Source organism: Rhamphochromis sp. 'chilingali', assembly GCF_963969265.1.
Source record: "Rhamphochromis sp. 'chilingali' genome assembly, chromosome: 18".
NCBI classification, from domain to species: domain Eukaryota; kingdom Metazoa; phylum Chordata; class Actinopteri; order Cichliformes; family Cichlidae; genus Rhamphochromis; species Rhamphochromis sp. 'chilingali'.
The window spans coordinates 16,859,048-16,876,318 of NC_137945.1; the positions used below are offsets into that span (position 1 = coordinate 16,859,048).

Below are 17,271 nucleotides of genomic sequence, written 5' to 3' on the forward strand. Positions count from 1 at the left end.
TCCCCCTTCCCCTCCCTCCTTTTTCTTTTTTCACCCTCACCCCCCGACCAGTCCCGGCAGTTGACTGCCCCCTCCTGAGCCTGGTTCTGCCATAGGTTTCTCCTTTAGGTTTCTTTCACTTTAAAAGGAGTTTTTCCTGTCCACTGTCGCCTGGTGCTTGCTCAGAGGGGATTGTTGGGGTTTTCTCTCCTCTCTTTCCTTCTTTCTATCCCCCCTTTTCCCCCTTCTACCTTTTCCTTTACCCAATAAACACAATTGGCCTCATTTTACATGTGTTTGAAAAATGTCTTCATTCAACAATAATTCATCTTAGGTATAAAAACAAGAAATGGGTAATAGCAGCATGTGTGTTTGTGTGTGTGCATAATATACATACTTGTATACCAGAAGGAATTAATACTAGATGGGTAGAGACAGGTTTTAAAGACTAGAAATGAAAACATGTGAGTCCTGTCTTTAAATAAAAATATAGAATTCCCTATATTCCTATCTATTCCAAACAACGGTAGTAAGTAACAAAGTTTCAAATTTGTCTTTCCCTTTGACTCTTAATTTATTAACCATGAACAAGAGGTCAGAGGTCAAATGTGGCACGATACCTTAAATCTTTCTATGATACTTTCTGTATTTGGACCAGAGATGGGCAACACCGCATAGTCTGATTACTTTTTTCAAGTAACGAGTAAAGTAAGGGATTACTATTGCAAAAAAGGTACAGTAATTAGATTACTGTTACTTTCCCGTAAGCAGGCTACATTACTGCGTAACTAATCCTCGTCATTTTCTTCGCGAGAGTGTCTCATGACAATGACGTACGAGCATGCGACGTCCGTGGCAGCAACAGACGTGTGTAGATCAACAAAGGATAATATGGAGTGCAGGAGAGAGTACGACCATGCAGGGTTTAAAGCTTGGAAGTACTGACATTACTTTGACTTTGATTCTGTAAAAAGTGAGAAAAACATTGAAAACATACGGTAGTGAAGTCGGGTTTTTGTGATTAAGTTCTTAGCTCCCTGTTTCAGTTTTGTTGTCGTCCTCCCCGGTGTTCCCCTGACACTCTTGGTATTTGATGCATGAAGGCTTCCTCGGCTCAGCTCCCGTCTCCACACCCTGCTGTCACTTTTTTAAATACTTCCATCACACCAACAGGCACTTTAGAACAGGCTCAAACCGGAGAGGTGATTAATCGACCACAGCGCTGCACACCCCTGGCAACTTTGGGGGGTAAAGCCACTGGTTTGTGGTGGTTGCTTACACTTGGTGAAATCAGGGTCTGCTGCACCAAAAACATAATTGTGATTGCTTTGGTTGCAATCAGATTGCCATAGTCATCTGCAGTTTGCATGTAGGATGCCAACTACTCACCAAGCGGTGGGAAAAGTTTGGTTTGGTTTAGTTTGGCGTTCATCTTTACTTTTCCGTCCTTTCTAAAAACACTGACATATAGGTCTGGTCTACCTAGACTGGCAGCATGCTCGAGGTGTCCCAGGCTCGTCTGTTTGGTGACGCGGTAGATGAGCTCTCCCGGCTTGCTGTCCTGGTTGCTGGCTGACAGCTGCAGCGTGGTCAGCTTCTGAAAAATTACATTTTCTTATGTTGCAAGTCTCAAATCTTGATTGCCTAGATCCATTTAGTGTTTTATCATATGTGCTTTAAGCGGTAAATCTCAGGTAAAATGAACTGTTCTATCTGCCAGGAAGGACTCAAACACAGACCCAAGATAAACAAAGACTGGATACAGTCTCTATATTATCTGCATGTCGTTTGAAATCTACAAGACATGCTGACTCCATATCTGTGTAGGTTCCTATTCAATCAGGTCATGGTCGTCTTAAGAGAGGCAGCTGGACTCCTTTAAAACATTTCACTTCTCATCCAAGAGGTTTGTTCAGCTTGAAAAACAAAAAGGTGGAGAGTCCCAGCTATTTAAACCCTAGTGGAGGTTGTTCTCTATGGACGTGGTAGCTGACCTACCTACTATTAATCATGAGCTAAGGTTTGAAAAACCGCATGTGTCATTACCAACAGGGGTTCCAAGTAAAACCACTGGCATCATGGGAGAGTGTCTGCATCTAAATTTCACTCTTTCATGGATGCCAGCATATGCTTGTCAAATAAAGCCTGATTTTAGTTTAGTTTTCCTTCTATAAACAGAGATATTTCTAAACTGGAAATGTTCAAACTTTCAAACTGGCGCAGAAAAAAATTCAAAGGGTATTAAGTGTCTGATGGTTCAAATTTCCTGGAAGGACGATCATTACAGTATACTGTAAAATGAAACAGTGCATGTACATATTATACTAGAGACTACATAACCACCGCACCAGAGGTGTAAGCACATTTTGCAAGGCACTCATTATACATTAAGACAGTTTTATAAACCTTCGTATATGTGAGATAAGGAAACCAATGAACAGCCTCAAACATAAACGAACAGATGGAGATACAGACTGTATTTGCAGATTACAGCTCCACCACAAATCAAACTTCAGGTATTTTATTTGTAACTGTAGGTAGATTTAGATCAGGACAGCACGTCTGACACTGTGGTCAGCAGCACAGGAGCACCACAGGGAACTGTGCTGTCCCCTCTTCTCTTCACCCTGTACACCTCTGACTTCTGCTACATCTCTGAATTATGCCACATTCAGAAGTTTGCAGATGACACGGCCATCATGGGGTGTATCTGGGATGATCAGGAAGAGGAGTACAGAAGTCTGGTGAGGAACTTTGTCGCATGGAGTCACACAAACCACCTGCAACTCAACACCTCAAAGACTAAGGAACTGGTTGTGGACTTCGGGAGGTCCAGAGAAGGTCCACTGCCGGTTCAGATAGAGGGGGAGGAGGTGGAGGTGGTCAACAAGTACAAGTACCTCGGGCTGTGGGTGGACGATAAACTGGACTGGTCATGCAACACAGAGCACCTGTATAAAAAAGCCCAAAGCCGACTGTACTTCCTCAGGAGGCTGAGGTCTTTTAACATCTGCAGGAAGCTCCTGAGGATGTTTTACCAGTCAGTGGTTGCTGGAGTACTTTTCTATGCTGTGGTGTGCTGGGGGAGCAGCACAGCAAAGAAGGACTCATGCAGGCTGGAGAAACTGATCAGGAAGGCTGGCTCTGTGGTCGGCATGAAGCTGGACACTCTGGTGACAGTGGCAGAGAAAAGGACACTAAAAAAACTGCTGGACATTATGAACAATGCTGGGCATCCTCTGCACACGGCCATTAACAACCAGAAGAGTCTGTTCAGTGACAGGTTGCTTCTCCCCAAGACAAGAACTAACAGACTTAAAAACTCCTTTGTCCCACACGCCATCAGACTGTTTAACTCCTCTCTGGAGGGGAGAGGGAGGGGAAACAGGAGGACAAAGGAGGGGGGAACAACTAAGCTGTAGTGCCTCTTCACTTCACTGTGCAATACCTTTTGTGCAATACTATTGTTAATAGTCAACAGTGCAATAGACCTCAATACTTGAAATGTGCAATTCACTTGTATTTTTATTTTTATTCCTATTTATTCTATTTATCCCCTTTGTATATTTTATTTATATTTGTCTCTGTATTTATATGTGTGTGTGTGTGTGTGTGTGTGTGTGTGTGTGTGTGTGTGTGTGTGTGTGTGTGTGTGTGTGTGTGTGTATAATATTCTGTAATTTCTGTCGGTGCTATGCTTTTGGAAACCGAATTTCCCAGAGGAACCCACCCGAGGGATTAATAAAGTTTTATCTTATCTTATCTCTTATTTGTTCTCGTGAATTGAAGAAACAACAGAAAACAAAACCTTGTCGTTTTACAGTTTGGGACCAGAAACCTTTGTCCGGGAGGAAGAAAACGATTCTCACTATGTAAAGGATCATCAAGAAAAATTAAACCAGCTGACCGCTGTAACTGTCTGGTGCACAGGAAAATTCAGCTGTGGTTCTCCAATCAGCCTGTTAGACCACTTAACAATCTGAGAGAGTTTCTGCTCTTTTCAGATAACTATCCAAACCACAACACCAAGAAAAAGGACAAAACAGATTCAATAAAAGCATGATGAAATAAAACCATCATGGTTTTATCAACGTGGAAACAAGAAAGCCTTCTTAAACACAAGAGCCGCTGGGGCCCCTTTCTGCACACAGCTTCAGTGTTTGCTTTGAAATTCAGCTTTGAATCAAAAGGGAGATATTTATTACACTGAACACTTTCCACATTTTGACTGCACACTCCTAAGTTAGAGGCAGGGTAACGATGCTGTAAGGCATGGCCCGCTTTACCTAAATAACTAAAAAAAAAGACCACAATTAGTGACCGAAACATAGTGTTGTAATAAATTAAACTCAGTAAGAAATTGTTTGGAAATTGCCTCCCCCTGCAGGCCATAACAAAAACTGCACTATCATGGGACCACCGTCTTGCTCCTTTCTTAACCTCAGGCTATCCATGTTTGCGCATGGAAGTGTAGGATATCCCAGGACACAGCTGTACCTCCAAATATTAATGAGTTCAGATGGATTAATAATTGTCTTTGACCAAAGGTCTCCTGCCTATATGATAAATTGGTAATGGTCAGGTTTTGCTTTCCCCTCCAGCACTCAGGAGAAGATACAGGAGTGTAACAGTATGATAATTTGGCTCAATGATAAAACACCCAGGACTTAATTACCTGCAGCGCAAACACATATGCGACGGACACCAGGTTTTATGAGTGCAATGTGTCCAATACCAAATCAAATGCCTGCGTCAGTGCATCACTACATGCTGCATTTCGGTTTGCTGGCTAGTAGCAGCAGCAGCTACACTCAGATGATCAAGCTAAATTTCTGACACTATCACAGTGTTATTCCACACCACACACTGTGATGCAGGACCAGGACTAAATTATAGGAGAGATGACAAAGCTTTGAGAGCAGCTCCATGAAAATATAAAAATATCAGTGTTATCCTTCAGCCTCTTAGTAGCTGCACATATAGAATAAATTTCAAAATCCTGCATCACCTCAATCTCCAGTGACAAGACTTGGCATCAGACCTTGAGGTCAAGGTCACGAAGATTCAAACTTTTTTGAGTCTTGTGCTAGATGTATCTATGGTATCAATTTGAAAATATAACATTGCTTCATTTTCAAGTTATTGTATTTGCAAACCTGGGCGTCCATGGCACCGTGGCAAAGTCGTGGCGTCTCTTTCCGTTATACGTGTGTTGTCTTATCCTTCATATTTTGTTGTGACATGTGTTTGTAAGCCACCATGGCATTTTCTGGCCACACACTGAGTTTGTTTCCTCAATTTGGCTCTTATCAAATTTACAAGGGAATTAAACTAAACTGAGACTAAAGTTAAACTGAAATAACAATGCTTCTCTTTACTCTGTGTTGCCTCTGAAGTATAAAACCCAGTGGGAAACATAATCAGGTTTGTCTGTAACAACCCAGCATCACTCAGCGTGAAACTAAAGGTGACCGTCTTAAAAACAAGAACCAGATTTTTTTTTTTTTTTGGTCTCCAGTTTTGTTATCCTCACTGATTGTGGATGCAAAGACCTGATACAGCTGTTTGTAATACAACACGTTTGTAGTTATTCCTGAAATACAACGTGTGCAACAGACACATTACATAGTTATCTATGATGTGCATTAATGAGGAAAAGACCAAAACTTCTTCTGAATTTACACTTTTATTGAGTTCCAGCTGTGATATTTCATTTCCCAACATTTTCACATGGAACAGTTATCATATAAATTGCAATATTGAATAAAACAAGGGGTCAAACAGGTTTTAAATCCTGATTTGTATCAGCTACCAGTTAACCTATATTAGTTCCTTTCAGATTAATCAAAGTTTCTTTTAGTTGTTGTTCTAACTCTCTGATCAATACAATTGATAGAACTCCACTCAGTTCTATCAATTTAATTTACCCTGATTCAGTCCACCCAATGCTTTCACTCACTGTATGTGCAAACTGTCTGGTTATGATACCCAGTAACACTTCAACGAGTTACCAATACAATGCAAACAAAATGAATTTGTCTTGAAAGGTGCTGTATAAATAAAACTGTACTTTTACTTACTTTCTTTATTCACTTTGTATGTTATTGCAATAATACTTATTTTCTTTTTACAAAAATAACAGGGATTGAAACTTTATTGGTAATTTTCCAAGTAAAAAAATTATCCTCATTCAAAAGTCATGTAAGAACCTCATTGGCTCACGGAATGTTGATGTTATTTTAAAAAATTCATACAAAACTATGACCTCATTCAAAAATGTCATGTGACAACCTCATTGGCTTATGGAATTCTGATGTCACAGGCTTCTAAAGCATTGATCCTTTGAAGCTTTGATCCTCATGAATTCTTAAGTAGGGGTGAGGATGTAGAACTTTCAGTCCGTTATTTGCAGCACTTGTGTTAGCAGCATTCAAACGTTCACCAGTAAAGCATTTTCAAACATTTGGATCCTTTCCGTACTCACGGTATACAGACTCCAACATGTCTCAGAAACAGCAAGAAAGACAAGAAGTTGACCCCAGCTCTATTCCATGGTATGAGTCCCTAGACCCTTATATCAGCTCTCTTCCTTGGGATGAACAGGTAGAGTTAGAGGAAAAGCGACTGGAAGAAATGGAGAAAGAAAATCTCATGAACAGAGAAAAGATTAAGATCCTGATGGAAGAAAATGAGAGAAAGAGCACTGAATTAGAAGAATTATCCTACCAGCTTGAAGAAAAACAGGGTATTATTGAGGAGAAACAATGGGCTCTCCAAGACGAGAAGAATCAGGAGCTCCAAGAAAAGCTTGATGGAGCTCTGGAAAAAATTAAAGACCTGCTCCAAAATGAGACAAAACAGAGCATTAAAGGGGATAAAATGCTCAAGAAGAATCAGGAGCTCCAAGAGAAGCTTGACGAAGCTCTGGAAAAAAATAAAGATCTGCTCCAAAAGGAGAAAAAAGAGAGCATAAAACAGGAAAACATGCTCAAGAAGAATCAGGAGCTCCAAGAGAAGCTTGACGAAGCTCTGGAAAAACTGAAAGAAATCCACCAAGAAGAGAAACAACAGTCCACACAGCAGAGAGACATGCAGCGCAAACTCCAAGCCATGGAGGAAAAATACAAAGCTCTGCATGTGAAACATGATAAAACTCTGCACAAAAATCAACAGTTGCTTCAAGACAAGAAGCAAATGGAAATTAAACTGAAACAAATGGACTCCAATGTTGACGAGATGGAGGAAAAACACAGATTGCTCCAAATCAGGCTCGAGAAAACAGTGCACAGAAATAAAGAGTTCATTCAAGAGAGAGAGCAACAAGAAATGCTCGAGAAAGAAACGGACTCCAAGCTTGAAGTCTTGGAGGAAGAACTGAAAATGCTGCAAATGACTCTTGAGGAAGCACTGCTCAAAAATAAAGAGATGCTTCATGAGAAAGACCAACAGCAAATACATCAGGAAGAAATGTATTGCAAGCTGAGGAACATCGAGAAACAAAATGAAGGCTTGCAAGTTATGTTTGATGAAGCTCTGGAAAGAAATAAAGAGTTGGTTCACGAGAAAGACCAACAGAAAATACAAAAGGAAGAAATGGATTGCAAGATGAAGAACATCAAGACACAAAATGAAGGCTTGCAAGTTATGTTTGATGAAGCTCTGGAAAGAAATAAAGAGTTGGTTCACGAGAAAGACCAACAGAAAATACAAAAGGAAGAAATGTATTGCAAGATGAAGAACATCAAGACACAAAATGAAGGCTTGCAAGTTATGCTTGATGAAGCTCTGGAGAGAAATAAGGAGATCCTCCAAGACAAAAAACAAGAGCCCGTAGAGCAGAGCGACCTGCAGAGCAAACTCCAAGCCATGGAGGAAAAATACAAAGCTCTGCAGGTGAAACATGACAAAACTCTGCACAAAAATCAACAGTTGCTTCAAAACAAGAAGCAAATGGAAATTAAACTGAAACAAATGGGCTCCAATGTTGACGAGATGGAGGAAAAACACAGATTGCTCCAAATCAGGCTCGATAAAAAAGTGCACGGAAATAACCAGCTGCTTCAAGAAAAAGACCAACAGAAAATACAACTGGAAGAAGAAAAACTTATTCTTCAGAGGAAAAATGAAGAACTCCAAGAACTGTATAATGAAACAAAGTACAAAACAACTGTACTGGAAGGAGAAAAGAAAAAACTGGCAAATCAATGCTCAGCGATGCAGAGTAGCATCAATGCAATGCTGAGAAAAAATACAGAACTTGAAGAACTTTCTAAGACCTTGAAGCACAAAAACACTGAAATCCAGGCACAAAAGCAAGAACAACAGAAAACACATAAAGACCTGCAGTGTAGACTTCAAGATATCCAGAAGAGAAACCAGCAGCTGGAAGACATGCACACAGATGTGCACAAGGCAAAGCAAATAGAGGAGGCAACAGTTAAAGAACTGAAAGACCATCTTAAAGAAAAACAAGAACAATTAGAAGACATGGTGAAAAGATGCAACAAACTTGAGAAAGAAAACACAGAAACAATGGATGAGCTGAAAACCCTCATCATTGAGAAAAAAGTGCTGGTGGAAGAATATCTAAAAAAGAAGAGAAAACGTTTCCACTGGTTCTGGAGGAGGGACACTGCTGCTTCTCACCTGATGTAAGCTCGTCTTCCTCCACCTCTATTCCATCTTCATTTTCCCCCTTCCCCTCCCTCCTTTTTCTTTTTTCACCCTCACCCCCCGACCAGTCCCGGCAGTTGACTGCCCCCTCCTGAGCCTGGTTCTGCCATAGGTTTCTCCTTTAGGTTTCTTTCACTTTAAAAGGAGTTTTTCCTATCCACTGTCGCCTGTGCTTGCTCAGAGGGGATTGTTGGGGTTTTCTCTCCTCTCTCTTTCCTTCTTTCTATCCCCCCTTTTCCCCCTTCTACCTTTTCCTTTACCCAATAAACACAATTGGCCTCATTTTACATGTGTTTGAAAAATGTCTTCATTCAACAATAATTCATCTTAGGTATAAAAACAAGAAATGGGTAATAGCAGCATGTGTGTTTGTGTGTGTGCATAATATACATACTTGTATACCAGAAGGAATTAATACTAGATGGGTAGAGACAGGTTTTAAAGACTAGAAATGAAAATATGTGAGTCCTGTCTTTAAATAAAAATATAGAATTCCCTATATTCCTATCTATTCCAAACAACGGTAGTAAGTAACAAAGTTTCAAATTTGTCTTTCCCTTTGACTCTTAATTTATTAACCATGAACAAGAGGTCAGAGGTCAAATGTGGCACGATACCTTAAATCTTTCTATGATACTTTCTGTATTTGGACCAGAGATGGGCAACACCGCATAGTCTGATTACTTTTTTCAAGTAACGAGTAAAGTAAGGGATTACTATTGCAAAAAAGGTACAGTAATTAGATTACTGTTACTTTCCCGTAAGCAGGCTACATTACTGCGTAACTAATCCTCGTCATTTTCTTCGCGAGAGTGTCTCATGACAATGACGTACGAGCATGCGACGTCCGTGGCAGCAACAGACGTGTGTAGATCAACAAAGGATAATATGGAGTGCAGGAGAGAGTACGACCATGCAGGGTTTAAAGCTTGGAAGTACTGACATTACTTTGACTTTGATTCTGTAAAAAGTGAGAAAAACATTGAAAACATACGGTAGTGAAGTCGGGTTTTTGTGATTAAGTTCTTAGCTCCCTGTTTCAGTTTTGTTGTCGTCCTCCCCGGTGTTCCCCTGACACTCTTGGTATTTGATGCATGAAGGCTTCCTCGGCTCAGCTCCCGTCTCCACACCCTGCTGTCACTTTTTTAAATACTTCCATCACACCAACAGGCACTTTAGAACAGGCTCAAACCGGAGAGGTGATTAATCGACCACAGCGCTGCACACCCCTGGCAACTTTGGGGGGTAAAGCCACTGGTTTGTGGTGGTTGCCAGGTGAAATCAGGGTCTGCTGCACCAAAAACATAATTGTGATTGCTTTGGTTGCAATCAGATTGCCATAGTCATCTGCAGTTTGCATGTAGGATGCCAACTACTCACCAAGCGGTGGGAAAAGTTTGGTTTGGTTTAGTTTGGCGTTCATCTTTACTTTTCCGTCCTTTCTAAAAACACTGACATATAGGTCTGGTCTACCTAGACTGGCAGCATGCTCGAGGTGTCCCAGGCTCGTCTGTTTGGTGACGCGGTAGATGAGCTCGCCCGGCTTGCTGTCCTGGTTGCTGGCTGACAGCTGCAGCGTGGTCAGCTTCTGAAAAATTACATTTTCTTATGTTGCAAGTCTCAAATCTTGATTGCCTAGATCCATTTAGTGTTTTATCATATGTGCTTTAAGCGGTAAATCTCAGGTAAAATGAACTGTTCTATCTGCCAGGAAGGACTCAAACACAGACCCAAGATAAACAAAGACTGGATACAGTCTCTATATTATCTGCATGTCGTTTGAAATCTACAAGACATGCTGACTCCATATCTGTGTAGGTTCCTAGTCAATCAGGTCATGGTCGTCTTAAGAGAGGCAGCTGGACTCCTTTAAAACATTTCACTTCTCATCCAAGAGGTTTGTTCAGCTTGAAAAACAAAAAGGTGGAGAGTCCCAGCTATTTAAACCCTAGTGGAGGTTGTTCTCTATGGACGTGGTAGCTGACCTACCTACTATTAATCATGAGCTAAGGTTTGAAAAACCGCATGTGTCATTACCAACAGGGGTTCCAAGTAAAACCACTGGCATCATGGGAGAGTGTCTGCATCTAAATTTCACTCTTTCATGGATGCCAGCATATGCTTGTCAAATAAAGCCTGATTTTAGTTTAGTTTTCCTTCTATAAACAGAGATATTTCTAAACTGGAAATGTTCAAACTTTCAAACTGGCGCAGAAAAAAATTCAAAGGGTATTAAGTGTCTGATGGTTCAAATTTCCTGGAAGGACGATCATTACAGTATACTGTAAAATGAAACAGTGCATGTACATATTATACTAGAGACTACATAACCACCGCACCAGAGGTGTAAGCACATTTTGCAAGGCACTCATTATACATTAAGACAGTTTTATAAACCTTCGTATATGTGAGATAAGGAAACCAATGAACAGCCTCAAACATAAACGAACAGATGGAGATACAGACTGTATTTGCAGATTACAGCTCCACCACAAATCAAACTTCAGGTATTTTATTTGTAACTGTAGGTAGATTTAGATCAGGACAGCACGTCTGACACTGTGGTCAGCAGCACAGGAGCACCACAGGGAACTGTGCTGTCCCCTCTTCTCTTCACCCTGTACACCTCTGACTTCTGCTACATCTCTGAATTATGCCACATTCAGAAGTTTGCAGATGACACGGCCATCATGGGGTGTATCTGGGATGATCAGGAAGAGGAGTACAGAAGTCTGGTGAGGAACTTTGTCGCATGGAGTCACACAAACCACCTGCAACTCAACACCTCAAAGACTAAGGAACTGGTTGTGGACTTCGGGAGGTCCAGAGAAGGTCCACTGCCGGTTCAGATAGAGGGGGAGGAGGTGGAGGTGGTCAACAAGTACAAGTACCTCGGGCTGTGGGTGGACGATAAACTGGACTGGTCATGCAACACAGAGCACCTGTATAAAAAAGCCCAAAGCCGACTGTACTTCCTCAGGAGGCTGAGGTCTTTTAACATCTGCAGGAAGCTCCTGAGGATGTTTTACCAGTCAGTGGTTGCTGGAGTACTTTTCTATGCTGTGGTGTGCTGGGGGAGCAGCACAGCAAAGAAGGACTCATGCAGGCTGGAGAAACTGATCAGGAAGGCTGGCTCTGTGGTCGGCATGAAGCTGGACACTCTGGTGACAGTGGCAGAGAAAAGGACACTAAAAAAACTGCTGGACATTATGAACAATGCTGGGCATCCTCTGCACACGGCCATTAACAACCAGAAGAGTCTGTTCAGTGACAGGTTGCTTCTCCCCAAGACAAGAACTAACAGACTTAAAAACTCCTTTGTCCCACACGCCATCAGACTGTTTAACTCCTCTCTGGAGGGGAGAGGGAGGGGAAACAGGAGGACAAAGGAGGGGGGAACAACTAAGCTGTAGTGCCTCTTCACTTCACTGTGCAATACCTTTTGTGCAATACTATTGTTAATAGTCAACAGTGCAATAGACCTCAATACTTGAAATGTGCAATTCACTTGTATTTTTATTTTTATTCCTATTTATTCTATTTATCCCCTTTGTATATTTTATTTATATTTGTCTCTGTATTTATATGTGTGTGTGTGTGTGTGTGTGTGTGTGTGTGTGTGTGTGTGTGTGTATAATATTCTGTAATTTCTGTCGGTGCTATGCTTTTGGAAACCGAATTTCCCAGAGGAACCCACCCGAGGGATTAATAAAGTTTTATCTTATCTTATCTCTTATTTGTTCTCGTGAATTGAAGAAACAACAGAAAACAAAACCTTGTCGTTTTACAGTTTGGGACCAGAAACCTTTGTCCGGGAGGAAGAAAACGATTCTCACTATGTAAAGGATCATCAAGAAAAATTAAACCAGCTGACCGCTGTAACTGTCTGGTGCACAGGAAAATTCAGCTGTGGTTCTCCAATCAGCCTGTTAGACCACTTAACAATCTGAGAGAGTTTCTGCTCTTTTCAGATAACTATCCAAACCACAACACCAAGAAAAAGGACAAAACAGATTCAATAAAAGCATGATGAAATAAAACCATCATGGTTTTATCAACGTGGAAACAAGAAAGCCTTCTTAAACACAAGAGCCGCTGGGGCCCCTTTCTGCACACAGCTTCAGTGTTTGCTTTGAAATTCAGCTTTGAATCAAAAGGGAGATATTTATTACACTGAACACTTTCCACATTTTGACTGCACACTCCTAAGTTAGAGGCAGGGTAACGATGCTGTAAGGCATGGCCCGCTTTACCTAAATAACTAAAAAAAAAGACCACAATTAGTGACCGAAACATAGTGTTGTAATAAATTAAACTCAGTAAGAAATTGTTTGGAAATTGCCTCCCCCTGCAGGCCATAACAAAAACTGCACTATCATGGGACCACCGTCTTGCTCCTTTCTTAACCTCAGGCTATCCATGTTTGCGCATGGAAGTGTAGGATATCCCAGGACACAGCTGTACCTCCAAATATTAATGAGTTCAGATGGATTAATAATTGTCTTTGACCAAAGGTCTCCTGCCTATATGATAAATTGGTAATGGTCAGGTTTTGCTTTCCCCTCCAGCACTCAGGAGAAGATACAGGAGTGTAACAGTATGATAATTTGGCTCAATGATAAAACACCCAGGACTTAATTACCTGCAGCGCAAACACATATGCGACGGACACCAGGTTTTATGAGTGCAATGTGTCCAATACCAAATCAAATGCCTGCGTCAGTGCATCACTACATGCTGCATTTCGGTTTGCTGGCTAGTAGCAGCAGCAGCTACACTCAGATGATCAAGCTAAATTTCTGACACTATCACAGTGTTATTCCACACCACACACTGTGATGCAGGACCAGGACTAAATTATAGGAGAGATGACAAAGCTTTGAGAGCAGCTCCATGAAAATATAAAAATATCAGTGTTATCCTTCAGCCTCTTAGTAGCTGCACATATAGAATAAATTTCAAAATCCTGCATCACCTCAATCTCCAGTGACAAGACTTGGCATCAGACCTTGAGGTCAAGGTCACGAAGATTCAAACTTTTTTGAGTCTTGTGCTAGATGTATCTATGGTATCAATTTGAAAATACAACATTGCTTCATTTTCAAGTTATTGTATTTGCAAACCTGGGCGTCCATGGCACCGTGGCAAAGTCGTGGCGTCTCTTTCCGTTATACGTGTGTTGTCTTATCCTTCATATTTTGTTGTGACATGTGTTTGTAAGCCACCATGGCATTTTCTGGCCACACACTGAGTTTGTTTCCTCAATTTGGCTCTTATCAAATTTACAAGGGAATTAAACTAAACTGAGACTAAAGTTAAACTGAAATAACAATGCTTCTCTTTACTCTGTGTTGCCTCTGAAGTATAAAACCCAGTGGGAAACATAATCAGGTTTGTCTGTAACAACCCAGCATCACTCAGCGTGAAACTAAAGGTGACCGTCTTAAAAACAAGAACCAGATTTTTTTTTTTTGGTCTCCAGTTTTGTTATCCTCACTGATTGTGGATGCAAAGACCTGATACAGCTGTTTGTAATACAACACGTTTGTAGTTATTCCTGAAATACAACGTGTGCAACAGACACATTACATAGTTATCTATGATGTGCATTAATGAGGAAAAGACCAAAACTTCTTCTGAATTTACACTTTTATTGAGTTCCAGCTGTGATATTTCATTTCCCAACATTTTCACATGGAACAGTTATCATATAAATTGCAATATTGAATAAAACAAGGGGTCAAACAGGTTTTAAATCCTGATTTGTATCAGCTACCAGTTAACCTATATTAGTTCCTTTCAGATTAATCAAAGTTTCTTTTAGTTGTTGTTCTAACTCTCTGATCAATACAATTGATAGAACTCCACTCAGTTCTATCAATTTAATTTACCCTGATTCAGTCCACCCAATGCTTTCACTCACTGTATGTGCAAACTGTCTGGTTATGATACCCAGTAACACTTCAACGAGTTACCAATACAATGCAAACAAAATGAATTTGTCTTGAAAGGTGCTGTATAAATAAAACTGTACTTTTACTTACTTTCTTTATTCACTTTGTATGTTATTGCAATAATACTTATTTTCTTTTTACAAAAATAACAGGGATTGAAACTTTATTGGTAATTTTCCAAGTAAAAAAATTATCCTCATTCAAAAGTCATGTAAGAACCTCATTGGCTCACGGAATGTTGATGTTATTTTAAAAAATTCATACAAAACTATGACCTCATTCAAAAATGTCATGTGACAACCTCATTGGCCTATGGAATTCTGATGTCACAGGCTTCTAAAGCATTGATCCTTTGAAGCTTTGATCCTCATGAATTCTTAAGTAGGGGTGAGGATGTAGAACTTTCAGTCCGTTATTTGCAGCACTTGTGTTAGCAGCATTCAAACGTTCACCAGTAAAGCATTTTCAAACATTTGGATCCTTTCCGTACTCACGGTATACAGACTCCAACATGTCTCAGAAACAGCAAGAAAGACAAGAAGTTGACCCCAGCTCTATTCCATGGTATGAGTCCCTAGACCCTTATATCAGCTCTCTTCCTTGGGATGAACAGGTAGAGTTAGAGGAAAAGCGACTGGAAGAAATGGAGAAAGAAAATCTCATGAACAGAGAAAAGATTAAGATCCTGATGGAAGAAAATGAGAGAAAGAGCACTGAATTAGAAGAATTATCCTACCAGCTTGAAGAAAAACAGGGTATTATTGAGGAGAAACAATGGGCTCTCCAAGACGAGAAGAATCAGGAGCTCCAAGAAAAGCTTGATGGAGCTCTGGAAAAAATTAAAGACCTGCTCCAAAATGAGACAAAACAGAGCATTAAAGGGGATAAAATGCTCAAGAAGAATCAGGAGCTCCAAGAGAAGCTTGACGAAGCTCTGGAAAAAAATAAAGATCTGCTCCAAAAGGAGAAAAAAGAGAGCATAAAACAGGAAAACATGCTCAAGAAGAATCAGGAGCTCCAAGAGAAGCTTGACGAAGCTCTGGAAAAACTGAAAGAAATCCACCAAGAAGAGAAACAACAGTCCACACAGCAGAGAGACATGCAGCGCAAACTCCAAGCCATGGAGGAAAAATACAAAGCTCTGCATGTGAAACATGATAAAACTCTGCACAAAAATCAACAGTTGCTTCAAGACAAGAAGCAAATGGAAATTAAACTGAAACAAATGGACTCCAATGTTGACGAGATGGAGGAAAAACACAGATTGCTCCAAATCAGGCTCGAGAAAACAGTGCACAGAAATAAAGAGTTCATTCAAGAGAGAGAGCAACAAGAAATGCTCGAGAAAGAAACGGACTCCAAGCTTGAAGTCTTGGAGGAAGAACTGAAAATGCTGCAAATGACTCTTGAGGAAGCACTGCTCAAAAATAAAGAGATGCTTCATGAGAAAGACCAACAGCAAATACATCAGGAAGAAATGTATTGCAAGCTGAGGAACATCGAGAAACAAAATGAAGGCTTGCAAGTTATGTTTGATGAAGCTCTGGAAAGAAATAAAGAGTTGGTTCACGAGAAAGACCAACAGAAAATACAAAAGGAAGAAATGGATTGCAAGATGAAGAACATCAAGACACAGAATGAAGGCTTGCAAGTTATGTTTGATGAAGCTCTGGAAAGAAATAAAGAGTTGGTTCACGAGAAAGACCAACAGAAAATACAAAAGGAAGAAATGTATTGCAAGATGAAGAACATCAAGACACAAAATGAAGGCTTGCAAGTTATGCTTGATGAAGCTCTGGAGAGAAATAAGGAGATCCTCCAAGACAAAAAACAAGAGCCCGTAGAGCAGAGCGACCTGCAGAGCAAACTCCAAGCCATGGAGGAAAAATACAAAGCTCTGCAGGTGAAACATGACAAAACTCTGCACAAAAATCAACAGTTGCTTCAAAACAAGAAGCAAATGGAAATTAAACTGAAACAAATGGGCTCCAATGTTGACGAGATGGAGGAAAAACACAGATTGCTCCAAATCAGGCTCGATAAAAAAGTGCACGGAAATAACCAGCTGCTTCAAGAAAAAGACCAACAGAAAATACAACTGGAAGAAGAAAAACTTATTCTTCAGAGGAAAAATGAAGAACTCCAAGAACTGTATAATGAAACAAAGTACAAAACAACTGTACTGGAAGGAGAAAAGAAAAAACTGGCAAATCAATGCTCAGCGATGCAGAGTAGCATCAATGCAATGCTGAGAAAAAATACAGAACTTGAAGAACTTTCTAAGACCTTGAAGCACAAAAACACTGAAATCCAGGCACAAAAGCAAGAACAACAGAAAACACATAAAGACCTGCAGTGTAGACTTCAAGATATCCAGAAGAGAAACCAGCAGCTGGAAGACATGCACACAGATGTGCACAAGGCAAAGCAAATAGAGGAGGCAACAGTTAAAGAACTGAAAGACCATCTTAAAGAAAAACAAGAACAATTAGAAGACATGGTGAAAAGATGCAACAAACTTGAGAAAGAAAACACAGAAACAATGGATGAGCTGAAAACCCTCATCATTGAGAAAAAAGTGCTGGTGGAAGAATATCTAAAAAAGAAGAGAAAACGTTTCCACTGGTTCTGGAGGAGGGACACTGCTGCTTCTCACCTGATGTAA

General features: G+C 40.4%; 2 protein-coding genes across 2 annotated transcripts; both read left to right on the top strand.

The window, feature by feature from the left end:
- Positions 1-5,698: 5,698 nt before the first annotated feature.
- On the top strand, positions 5,699-8,634 carry LOC308385378 (uncharacterized protein; the record flags this gene model as incomplete). Its single annotated transcript, XM_080864231.1, has 1 exon — positions 5,699-8,634. Exon 1 carries the CDS (start codon positions 6,481-6,483, stop codon positions 8,632-8,634), a length of 2,154 nt encoding a protein of 717 aa, XP_080720357.1. The 5' UTR covers positions 5,699-6,480.
- Positions 8,635-15,045: 6,411 nt separating this feature from the next.
- LOC308385379 (uncharacterized protein) lies at positions 15,046-17,271 on the top strand (the record flags this gene model as incomplete). The annotated part of the gene is made up of 1 exon (XM_080864232.1): positions 15,046-17,271. Exon 1 carries the CDS (start codon positions 15,118-15,120, stop codon positions 17,269-17,271), a length of 2,154 nt encoding a protein of 717 aa, XP_080720358.1. The 5' UTR covers positions 15,046-15,117.